Source organism: Chanos chanos, chromosome 14 (genome assembly GCF_902362185.1).
Source record: "Chanos chanos chromosome 14, fChaCha1.1, whole genome shotgun sequence".
Taxonomy (NCBI): Eukaryota; Metazoa; Chordata; class Actinopteri; order Gonorynchiformes; family Chanidae; genus Chanos; species Chanos chanos.
The window spans coordinates 14,261,630-14,274,607 of NC_044508.1; the positions used below are offsets into that span (position 1 = coordinate 14,261,630).

At 39.4% G+C, this 12,978-nt stretch overlaps 1 protein-coding gene across 1 annotated transcript; it reads left to right on the plus strand.

The window, feature by feature from the left end:
* The first annotated feature begins 5,082 nt into the window (after positions 1-5,082).
* chrna4b (cholinergic receptor, nicotinic, alpha 4b) lies at positions 5,083-9,721 on the plus strand. Its single transcript, XM_030791190.1, has 5 exons — positions 5,083-5,217; positions 5,543-5,587; positions 5,723-5,832; positions 6,706-8,074; positions 9,596-9,721. The coding sequence occupies exons 2-5, from the start codon at positions 5,558-5,560 to the stop codon at positions 9,719-9,721; spliced, it is 1,635 nt and encodes a 544-aa protein (XP_030647050.1). The 5' UTR covers positions 5,083-5,217; positions 5,543-5,557.
* The last annotated feature ends 3,257 nt before the right edge of the window (positions 9,722-12,978 follow it).

A 12,978-nucleotide genomic window follows, 5' to 3' on the forward strand; every position in this document is an offset into this window, starting at 1 on the left:
TGGTCCCTTTCATGTCATCACCGTGTCCATTTCAATGAAGCTTTGCTTAGAACACACAGACACAGATACAGACACGTACACACAGACACGTACACACTCATGCACAACACACACACACACACACACACACACACACACGCACGTACGCACATACACACATAGTGTTAGTGTCTGTTAAATGTTGCAAATGTAGATCATATTTCAATAAACTTGGATGACTTAAATACATGTCTTTGATGTCTAAAAATGATAATTACCTGGGGACAACTGAATTACGGGGAATCCGTTGAGTCAGTTGAGCCATGACTCATAAGTCATGAGTCGGTTGAAATCAAAGAGTACTGAACTAGACTGAATGATTGGACATGAAAGCCCTGAGGGTGTCTATACGTTCACAGCAGACCACTCATAACCGAGTAATTACAGGTTCATAACATTTTAATCAGGTTTTCAGGAAAGGTGTTGGATTACTTGGTTACAATTCCCGCAGCTATCAACCAGCCTCCCCCAACACAAACAAACGAAAACACACACACACTCACACACCCCACTGGCGGGGTAGCTTTCATGAGCAACCAATTAACACATCAGTCTGTTGGGAATTCCTGAGCACAACTGTCTCAGAGACTTCCAGAAATATGTCAGGCCATGTTTTAACTCATTAAAACCCAAGCCATGTTTTAAGTACTGAGATCACGGCAGCCACCGTCTCTCTGATATCAAATTATGGCACAGGCAGAACTTGATCTGTATGAGATTGCATCACGAGCTAAAGGTCTTTTAATGGGTTAAAACATGGCTTGGGTCTTAATGGGTTAATGAGACTGGAACAACTGCAGAACCGTGGACAGCACCCGTTCTAAAGGACCAATCACTACATGCACTAAGGAGTCATAACAGCCATCTAAAAGGGTCATTTTACAGCCCTCACAAAAGACTCATGTTACATTATGGGGTCATGCTAAAAGAACTTGACCTTTTTTACATCTCTCCCTACTGTTAATCCTATTACGTGCCATGCAAAGAGAAGAGAAAAGGCTAAATCATGAATGATACGTGTCTAGAGATCTAACAAATCCGGAGCATCCTGAAACCCAGATTTTAATTAACACCTTTAAAATCACAGCGAAGAGTCATACAGGGATACCTGTCAGACAACCAGCAGCTTCTTCATAATTTACACACAGGAAGAGAGAGAGAGAGAGAGAGAGAGAGATGGCTTAGAATACCATTGTCCTTTGCTCTATCTTTTATGTCATAAACAAAGATTTCACCTTCTCCAGTATAAGTGAAGAACACACGTCACACATTTCTCATCATTCAGTTTGTTTATCAAACAACAAACAAGATGGCCTTACACACCACCCATACAACCAGACCAGGAGAAAATAATGATTAAGACAATGTTCCTTCACAGTATTATATAACAGATATTGCCAGCAATTTTTTCAGCTCAGTGAAGTAAACAAATGGATTTATTGATATCTGCCCTGTTCCCTTACCAAAGGTGAAAGAAAGACAGAAAAATATTGATTTCATGTGTCGAACCACAAATCACAAACACACACACACACACACACACAAACACATAGGAAATGAGGGTGGCAATTCAGTATGTTAATGACAAATGTCCCCCGGTGTCCCTGAGACTTAGAGCCTGCATTTTTAATTTTGTGGTAATTATCTCTCATGTCTACAATTTATGGTCTCTAAAACAGCAGGCTTACTTCAGAATAATAATCACAGACTTTTTAGACAAAAAAAAAAGTCTCTCCCCAAAAAAGTCTGAGACATCAATACTGTCCCTGAAAAAAATGGTACACAGGAACATCTGAAATACAATCTTTAACTGAAGGTTATTCACCGTGCAAAGATGCAAAGATCTCTGAGGCCCAGGCAAACTGCTGTCATTTAATTTGGTTGTAAACCAACCACCACACGAATCGCAAAAAACCTTTAAGAAACTGAAATAAAAAAAAAAAAAAGAAGCCAAAAAGAGGTTTTTGGCAGAGAGGGACTTGTCATGTCTGATCAAGCAAAAAAAAAAAAAAAAAAAAAAAAAAAAAAAAGAAAGTAAGAAAAAAAGCCCCTGTGACAGAACACCTCTCACTGTGTCTAGTTTTTGAGCCAGGTGGCTAACAGACATAGCCAACTAATCAAACCTTGACTTTGTGTCTCTTCCAACAAAAAGCTACTCCAGCTGTGCATCGTCAGGACAGCACAGAGTTGTGTTCATGTTTTAAGACATGAATAATTTTTTAAATTTACTTAATTTAACCTTTTTTTTAATTATTTCAAGAGCTCAGTAGATATTGGCCGGCTATGAATGATCTATTGAATGAGTGTTCTGTCTTACATATCAAGTTATTGTAATGCCCATATGTTCATTCCATCAGCTTTTATAAATGACTTTTTAAGCACGCTATCAGAATGCAACGCTAAATAGTCCATTACAATTTAATGTGCAATAGATCCTGGTTTAATCGGAGTGATATTGATCTGGAATATGGTGTGTGTGTGTGTGTGTGTGTTTAATATGGAAGCAGAGGACACTGTAAAGAGAGTTCTGATCTATTCTGCCTCTCCTCAGTTGAGTATAATGAAAATCCTCATGTTGTGATTCAAGGTTGAATTCATTCGTCCAGAGGACATCCCTGGCTGGTCATTTGGAGATGGCATCTGACCGAACAGCTTATGAATTTAGATGACTTGGTCCCCCCTCAGTCACATCAGAAGGCAACCCCCTTTACTTTTCTCTGGCTTTAAGAGAAAATCTAATGTATACCTGTAAAATGTGTGAGACCATTTACTCTGTGAAAACCGTCAATCAGTTGCCAAAAGCTTAATTTATAGGACTGGGGGTATTGTCTAAAGTGGCAAGAGACATTAGCCATAGGACTGGGGCTATAGGGGCAATGGATATCTATCTATATCTATAGAGGATAGAGTGTTAGGTATTAAACAGATCCTTTCAAAAACCTGTGGGCATGACTTACAGCAGCAAGTGACATAATGTAGTGGCATCAAATGGCATCATATGCAGGAGCGGGTTCTCTGGGCATCATCAGGAATGTTATACTAAACATTAAACATAAAATTAAACATAGTTCGACATTAAACATAGTTTCCATTTTATTAAATAGGTTATAACATCATTACCTGTAATCAACAGCACACATACATAACAATTACATACGACTGACCAGCACAGGTCTCCACAGCCTCGATCAAATTCCTCTGGATCCCTCTGTGATTACGATGTACTGTAAACCTCTCTTGTTTGCACTTGAATACCACATTCCCAGATCACTGTCTCAGGGCACTTAACTGTCATGAAATCACTACCACACATCCTATGTGATGAGTCACTTATCTAGTTGTTTTGACGCTGTTGTCAAAGATAAAGTGAGATATCATAAACCTGTCAAACCTAACAAAGCAGGCCTATCATTTGCATCTGTCAGCAACTTACTGTGGTATTCACTGGTCTCTCAAGAAAAATGCCAAGAGAGAGTATGTGTAAGGTAACACACACACACACACACCCACACACACACTCACATTTATATATTGCGTGCCCCCATTGCATCCAGCTGCCAAAAAGAAAGCGAGGGGGAGGATACAGAAGAGAGAGAGAGAGAGAGAGAGAGAGAGGGAGAGAGAGAAGCAGAGAGAGAAGCAGAGAGAGAGAGATGGGGGGAGGGAGGGAGGGAAGGAGAGACGGATGGAGAAAGGTTAAAAGTGGGAGAACATGAGGGGGAGGAGGTAGGGAGAGAATCCAGAGAAAGACTGCAATTGAGGAGGCACGTCGAAGGAGACATCCTCTGTTAATTGCATTACAAAGTTGAGAAACTGGGTAAGCATTTATGTGCAGGGACCAGGAAAGAAACAGAGGTGCATCATTCAGTGCGATACCAACCCCTCTAAGGACTCGGTCTTCTACTTAATCTATGTCAGCTAGAATCTCAGTGACTGAAAGCCACCTGGACACAAGAATGAACAGAAACATGAATGGATAAAATTAGTGGAAACTGTAAACTGTGGAATCTCTTTAACCATAATCAGAGAGGGAACAGAACCGAGTGAAGGAACTCATCCAGGAGAATGAGAGGAAGCTGCCTACATGTGATTCTGCTCTGCTATCATAGCTCGTATGGTAAAGTACATCCACTCAGAATTTCTGTTTGGCTGCTGTTTTTAGTTCCTGTTCTGCTCAGCTATTTTGTCTTGACAAGGTCATGTGTTCACCAGAGATCTTTATTTTTGTTACTTTTCTTGTTACGGTATAAAGCTGAATTACATAAATTAGCAGACGGAAGAGATGTCTTAAAAATTTCACCAGGGATGTTGTTGTGAAATTCAACAAGTCAGTAACATGAAACTCAACAGTCCAGTTAGAATGTTTGAGCTGAGCAAGCCTTAAATGTCAAACTCATACAAATATTTATGCAATTATCGTTTAAAACAATCAGAACTGTTGAGAGGATTTGGCTGAAAGAAAGAGAGAAGATCCTGCCAAACAGAATATTTAGACAGTCAACAGAAGTTATTACGGCTGGAAAAAATTTAAAAGTATTTACAATCTGTGTCATAACTGCAGTCTTTGTAATTCAAACTTTTCTCAGTCTCTGTTCTGAAAGAAAGATATAGTGTGAGCTAAAAATTCCTTGTTTTTCAATCAAAATTGGAATTAATGTGTTCAACACCGAGCAATGAGCAACGTACCTGAAGTGGTGAACTACATTACACTGATGGACAAAACGCATCCTGGGTTGTATTAATCGTATTAATTATTCAAAAACATTTCAGTTCTTTTGGTAGTTATGTAGTTAGCTACTTAGATGGTTAGTTAGTTAGACAGTTAATTTAGCTTGTTTTCGTTATTTAGTTATTTAGTTATAGTTATTATGTCTCAAATCTTGGTGGGCTAATAATAGGTAGCATAACACAAAAACAAGTGCTAATATCCACAGAAGAAGCAAATTATTGGCTGAAGCATCGATAGAAACTGATCGTGTTGAAGCCTCTATTAAAGCATCCGCTCCTCTGCATCCTCCCCATGTAGTACTTTCCTTCACCCCAGCACGTGCTCATGCAGAGGAGAGGCTTCTGAAATCTCTATTCACCCGATACAACAAGCTATCCCGCCCCGTAGCCAACATCTCAGACGTCGTGTTGGTCCACTTTGGTCTGTCCATAGCCCAACTCATTGATGTGGTGAGTATTGATTCAAAACCAGTGAAGGTCATATATTTTTTAATCCTTTAAAGAGATAGATGTCTGTTATATGTACAGCCATAAAACAATAATATCTAACATAATAATGTGTCTGTAGACTCAAGATCATTAATGAGATATTTTGAGTGAGACCCCATACCTGTTTTAGAAAATTATGGTGCAATTTGTAAATTTTCTGTGTCACATTCCAAAAGTCAGGAGCTCTGAAAAGATGTTTCCTTTTTTATTATCTTTTTTTTTTTTTTTTTTTAGACTATATTTATCCAATGTGTTGATTTCCTGTGACTTGGTCTGGTTTTGACAGGATGAGAAAAACCAGATGATGACCACCAACGTATGGGTGAAACAAGTACGTTAAATTCATTTGATTTTTAATAAGAATTGCACTGTATTTTTTTCACTATCACTGACAATACCACACCTGCTCAAACACAAGTAACTTCTCTTAAAGGAAAAGAACAACACAAAGTTTTTTTTTCTGCAGGAATGGAATGACTACAAGCTCCGCTGGAACCCAGAGGAGTACGAAAATGTCACGTCCATACGAATCCCATCAGAGATCATCTGGAGACCTGACATTGTACTTTATAACAAGTGTGTTATGATATTAAATATTTCTCAATAATTACAGTAATTATAGTAAAACAACACACCAATACTTATACTACATCTTCTGTCAAGCGTGAATTACCAAGTGTACATTGGACACAAGTGTAAACACTTATGTTCTAGGAATTATGATCAAAGTGAATACAAACATCTAATGAAGGTCTTAATCTGTTGCATTATTTTACATTTATTTCAAGGTCCTATAACATTTTAATCATCAACTCCTAATCCATTGTCTATTTAGTTTTTCATTTGGTCCTTGTCTTTGTAGTCAGGGCTTGCATTGAATATATTTTCTGCTGGTGGCTTAGACTATCTATTGACCATTGTCAGGTTTAGTAAAGACTATAGCTGACCTTTGAATGAACAAGAGTTCATTACCAGAAGACAAACTCGAGTGAAATGGTTCTTTTTCCAGTTCAGATATGTCCTTTATTCCAATGTCATACCTTTATTCTATTAAAATATGAGATGGAGAGAAAAGGGCAGGAGGTCTGGTAGGAATTATGTGGCAGTAAAAATAACCCATCATATTTTCCATTCAGTTCATTAAAATGAAAATTATAGATGAAAAGCGTGAAAGAACTGGTATCAGTTTGGATGACATGGTGAGAGAGGAAATTTAAATGGCTGACAGAAAATGAAGGTCAGCGTGAGATTCAATACATTGTGTGTCATTTATGGCCACAGAGTTGTTCTTTTTGGTTTGGTTTCCAATATATATGGTTTCTGTAATCTGCTACCAAGCATATTTCAGTCAGCAAGTTTCCTGCAAGTCCTATAGGCAACACAAAGCATTTGTGTGGTGCTTTAGATATTTGATATAATGCAACTGCAGGTGTTGAATTTGTCTTCTAGCGCTGATGGTGACTTTGCAGTCACCCATCTAACGAAAGCTCAGCTATTCTATGATGGCAGAATCAAGTGGATGCCTCCTGCAATCTACAAGAGTTCCTGCAGCATCGATGTCACATTCTTCCCTTTCGACCAGCAGAACTGCACCATGAAATTCGGCTCCTGGACATATGATCGTGCCAAAATAGACCTAGTGAGCATGGGCAGCCAAGTGGATCAGATGGACTACTGGGAGAGTGGAGAGTGGATCATCGTAAAAGCAGTAGGAACTTACAACACCAAGAAGTACGAGTGCTGCACAGAGATCTATCCTGACATCACTTACTCCTTCATCATCCGCCGTCTTCCTCTTTTCTACACCATTAACCTCATCATTCCCTGTTTGCTTATTTCCTGTCTGACGGTGCTGGTTTTCTACCTTCCATCCGACTGTGGTGAAAAGATCACACTCTGTATATCTGTACTTCTCTCCCTCACCGTCTTTCTCTTGCTTATCACCGAAATCATCCCGTCCACCTCGCTGGTCATCCCACTCATTGGCGAGTATCTGCTCTTTACCATGATCTTCGTCACCCTCTCCATCATCATCACCGTGTTTGTGTTGAACGTCCATCACCGTTCACCCCGAACCCACAGCATGCCTCACTGGGTCCGTCAGGTGTTCCTCCACCTGGTTCCTCGCTACCTGTTCATGAAACGCCCACCCGCCACAGGAAAGAGGAACTGTAAGAAACTCATTGAGATGATTCACAGGACCACAGATGTCTCCCACTCCGTTTTGCCTGGAAACACCTTCTTGAGTTTTCATCCAGACAGTCCCCAAATCCTGGCACCATCAGCCCTTCCATTATCTTCAGGCCTTCTGCCAGAAGAACCAGTCTCTAAGGGCCAGCTGTTCAGTAAATCACCTAACAGCCAATACTCCATCCTCCAGGAGGATTCAGCCCAGCTGGGCCTTACGACAGGCACCTCCTCTGCAGCCTCTAGTCCTTCCACCTGCCCCACCACACCTCTTGGCCCTCAGCTTCATCACCTCCCTGCCTGCAGAGTTAAATCTGAGACCATCCCTCTTAAGGCAAGCCACAACAGTGTTGAAAGTGTTTTTACAGATGGGAAAGGTTCACAGCACTGTCACCTGCATGGCTGCTCGGGCTTGCAGAAACATAGTCCCGTAGAAGATGGAAATGATGGCCAAGGGTTGTGCAAGAGGCACATGCTGTCGGATCCACAAACTTCAAGCTCCAGCAGTTCTTCTTGTAAAGGGCCAACAACCCAGGACCTGGTCAGTACAGTGTCCCCATCTTTGCAACTTGCCATTGAAGGGGTTCAATACATTGCTGATCATCTTAGAGCTGAAGACACTGATTTCTCAGTAAGTTTCTGGTTTGTTTATTTGTTTTTGTATTTTTTTAACACGTGGTCAAGCTATTGCTATTCTAGCAGGAATATAGTGGGAATTTTTTTTATATTTGACTATTTTATCAGTTGCACATTTTGTTATAACTAATCCCAAATAATCAAACATCTGTTTTAAAACAACTCGACTGACATGTTTTTTGAATAACTGTGCAAATAAATATTAATATGAATTTACAATAATAAATGTCAATGTTTGCACCGCTGTGCTTGTAGTGAGGACAACCATGACGAATAGTTAGAATCAACAACAGCAGACTTTTACTGATCTTTACCTTTGTTGATCTTTAGTGAATATAAGTAGGTATCCAATGGTAACCTGTCTACAAAGTATCTCATCCATGAAAATCCACTTGGCACTTGGCTATATACAATTGACAGGTGGCTATTAGAATAACATTGTTGGGTAACCTCGTCTGCAACGGTGCATGGCAATCCGTTCAGCAATAACATTAGTTCATTTACTGGTGGTCACTTTGCTAAAGGGTCCTCTCTGGCTGCATCCGTCAAGTTTAACTTGTCTAACATGGCCTGTTTTCCCGCTAGCAACACAAGCAGAAGTGTGCTTTGCGCTTAAATGTACTACAAGATGTTGGGGCTGCATTGGTAAGACAATGAGTCACTGTAGTATGTGCATACAGCTTTAGTTTTACTCAAAGATCCGTCTGAATGCCTTTTAAAGTGAAATTTGTCATCCAGAAGATAAAGGTATCTAGTTTCGCCGCTGTTGAGTGACAGTAACCCAAACCTTACCTACACAAATTACGCAAGACATTTCGATATTGCAGTTATAAAGTAATCACAAGTTTTAATGCAGTAATTGTGATATCCCTGATATTTTTTTTTTTTTGTGAAGGGTATCGTTTTTACTTTGTTTTTAATGCCAAGGAACTTTTGAGTTTCAGTTTCTGTCACTAGAGTCTGGTGCTTTGATGATTGCTGTTCATGAGTAATCTTAAGATTGCTCTGTCATTGTTCCACGCTGTTCTTTAATACCTGAAGTCACTCGCATCGGCACACTGATGTATACACCTAACTTATATTCAAATGCTTGTTCTATTCAGTGGCCAAGGTTGCTAGTTATAATACAATAACTTTGTGACAATATCTTGCCAGCCAGCATAACAGGTTACTGCACTAGCTAACCTAGGCAAATAATCCAACGAAATGGATTTAACAAAAGGATCAATGAGCATAGCAAACACCTAAAGCATGAAAATCACAATTACATGAGCTGTCTCTCTGACTGCCTTCAAGCTTGATTTCTCCCACTGAGGATTTTTCATTAACTTGCCACAAATGACAGGCAGCACAGAGAAAGGCATCTTGGGAAAAACCAGTGATCCAAAAAATCAATTTGAAATTGACAATCATGAGAGAAACGTGCAGCATGGGATTTGAAATGACCGAGTCTGATTTTCTTTCTTTCTTTCTTTCTTTTTTTTTTTTTTTGTTTTGTTTTTTTCTGTTCAACCAGGTGAGAGAAGACTGGAAATATGTCGCCATGGTGATAGACAGGATATTCCTCTGGATGTTTGTACTGGTGTGCATTCTGGGAACCGTTGGACTATTCCTTCCACCTTGGTTGGCTGGAATGATCTAGAAGATCATAAAAGAATCTATGACAGGAAACAAACAAGCACTGCTGTGAGGACAAGCAGAAGACCTGTCTTTGAATTCTCAGCATTTCTCAGTCATGTCACTATTACACTGCAATGAAAAATGAGATCAGCCAGGCTTCAATGAGGTGGACATACCTAAACTTACATTCAACCAGTTATGAACATCCTTATGTAATCTCACCAGTTTACTTACAACAGTGAGAAAAACCTTACATGCAAGAAAATACTTGTTTCCTCTTACGTTTAGTGGCAGAATGTAGCTTCGACTTGATCGAATGTAGAACAACTGTTAATATGTTCATTTGTAGAGTGTAGAGAGGATGTGTGTAGAGTAGTTTTATTTTCCATATTTGGGTTGAGCCCATTGCCAGATGTGTGTATAATGCGCATCTATTTCTGATATGTGTGTAAGTATGAATCTGAATGTAGATGTAGCTTTACGCTCCCAGTTTTTGAAGAACTTGCATGCCTTGCAAAGTAACTCTAGAAGGAAAAGAAGAAAGAAATACATTGTAAATTTAGATTTGAGCATCTTCCTTATATGGTGTACATGATCATTTGTTCTGATTGTAAACACATTCTGTCAATAAAATAATTTGTCAATAAATTATTTTACATGTGATTTCTTGAGATGCTTTTATTTGACTTTCATGTACATGTACAGAAGTTCATCAGAGCTCAATGGCATTTCCCACCCTCATTTCTGATCGTTAAGAGTCAGTGCACTCGCAATAACCAGTGGCACTGTGGCTGCAAACTAATCGCCTCTTACCTCCCCACCAGACAAAGGCTTGTGGTGTCTGTTCCCTGTCTCACGCTGATTGGCCTGAGAGCTTCTGTTACAGTTTGCCAAGTGGCCCATCCTGTCTCTCTTAGACCTTGAGTGTAGCTATTGGATTACGACTGTCTCAGCGAATATCGGATTATTGATTAGTCCAGAGGTAAAGTAGACGGTGAAAGAGTTTAAGAGCAGAATGAAAAGTACACCGAACTTTTAAACCAGTGAAATAGTTTTTAACAACGAGTTCCATGCGATATTTCGTGGTCAGTTCGATTCAGCTTTAGGTGTACAGTGTTATTTTACAATAGATGTTATCACAGATCTGCTTTACAGCTTATCTGACCTGGGACGACCAGTAAGCAAGCCTAAAGTGACAATGGAAAGCAAAACCTTTCTTTAGGTCAGATAGGAAAAATGTGTGAGGATCTAAAACTAAAAAGAAGAAACCCATTCCCCTTAGGCTGGCACCAAGTGGGGATTTTTTGTTTTGTTTTTTTGTAGAGCGCAGGGTGTCATTGGAAGATGCACCTCGGGAGATTTTCGGTTCACAATATTCTAGTTGTCCTTGAGTACAACTTCATCACATGCACCAATGCCCCACGGAACGAAATGAGAGACCGAACATGATGATGATACGTTTGCTACAAATTGTCAGATAATGAAGATCATCTTTGTGTAAAATGCATCTATATTAAAAAGCAACCGTGTATGTCTAGTGTATATTCTAATCAGTCCTCATCAAGCATATTATCACACATAATTGCTACATAGAATGAGTTACTTTTCAAAGAAGTTTGAATTTCCAAAGCAAAGCTATGACACCTCACCTTTACAAGTTATCATTGTTTTGAGTTTTCACTTAAAAAATTAAACTCTGGCAACTGAAGTTATTGCCAAGACTGTAACTATAATGTCCTTGATTGTTTGAAAAGCCAATGAATACCACCATTTGTTAAATTCCATTCCACGTGTTCTGCTTTCACAGTGTTAAATAAACAGTTTTCAAACTTTACACTTTAAAAGCCAAGGACACAAAATGTACATGAACAGAGGTTAATGGGATCAACTAAAATAACCGAATTCCAGAACAGAAAAAAAAACCCCTCTTCGGTCACTAATTGAATATTTGGCATCTGACAGGGCCTCATGAATCAAATGAAAGACAGTTCTTTCCTTATGTTGTAAATTAAACCAGGATTGCACGAAGAGGACTCTCTTGTGGAAACATGGAAAAAAGGTTTGACTCTGTAGTGTTTTCAGGTGCTGAGACATCCGTAGCTCATTTCCATGGGGCCAAGACGACAGACAAAACCATTGTAGCGATCCTTTTACTCACCCGAGACTCTATGATCAGTCCTATAGAGAGGCCTTTGTTTTAGTGTTTTACTCCATGGGTCAGACCACTAGTGATCAGAGCAAGCCCCCCCCCCCCTTTGTACATTTGAAAAGCCAGTGTACACGATCCTTCGTTATATTTCATTCTATGCATTCAGTTTTCAATCCTTAGACCTTTCCAGCTCTTAAAAGCCAAGGAGAGAAAATGTACATGAACAGAGGTTAAGGGATCAACTACAATCACCGAATTCCAAACGTAAAAAAATAAGACCTCTCAGGTGACTAATTGCATATTTGGCATCTGACGGGGTCTTATGAATCAAATGAAAGTCAGTTCTTTCCTTATGTTGTAAACTAAACCAGGATTGCACAAAGAGGACTCTCTTGTGTAAATACTGTGACTCAGTACCAAGTGAAGACAAGTGGAGAAAATGAAGTGTATCTGAGATCTGACCAAGCATTGGCAGAGCCCCACACCTCCGCGTGGGCCTCTCCGGAGCCGGACGTAGCACATCAATCAAATTCAAAATTAATCATCTTGGCAGTCGATTCACATACCCATTCATACCTAGTCCGGGAAATTTAAAGCGTCATCATATGGTCTGAGCTGCCTTTCGATCATTACATTTCTGTGTTCGTGTTCCTCATCTTCATTACCATACAGACTTTACAAGAGCGCTGCTGCCGTTTTTGTCAGTTACTTTGAATTTAGGACAGGGTCTATGCCATCCTAATTTAGGATTCCTAACTTTGGAAATTCCTAAATTAGGACAGTTCTGTAATAGCTTAATTCCTATAAGATAGGATTTTTTTTTTTTCCAAAATAGTTAGGAAACATGTTTCTGTGATACCAAAAATTCTAAATGTCATCCTAATTTCTGACTTAGGAAGTTTCTGTGACGAGGCCCCTGGACTTGAACTCCGATGAGGTGTGTGGAGAAGCCGTCGTGCATCAGTTATGACCAATATAAACTGTGAGAGACAAATACGCTATGACTAATAAATCCAAAACCTGCATAGTTTCTGGGAAGTGATTTTTTTTTTTTATAGCTTTAATGAAGGGCAAAATATCTTGCTGTTCTGGTTATTGTTTCATCTGTACAAGATGTCTGGTAACCATGG

Coding starts and splice junctions, on each gene's coding strand:
- chrna4b (XM_030791190.1), top strand. CDS start 5,558: ATGATGACCACCAACGTATGGGTGAAACAA. Junction 5,833..6,705: donor GACATTGTACTTTATAACAA/GTGTGTTATGAT, acceptor TTTGTCTTCTAG/CGCTGATGGTGACTTTGCAG. Junction 8,075..9,595: donor CTGAAGACACTGATTTCTCA/GTAAGTTTCTGG, acceptor CTGTTCAACCAG/GTGAGAGAAGACTGGAAATA.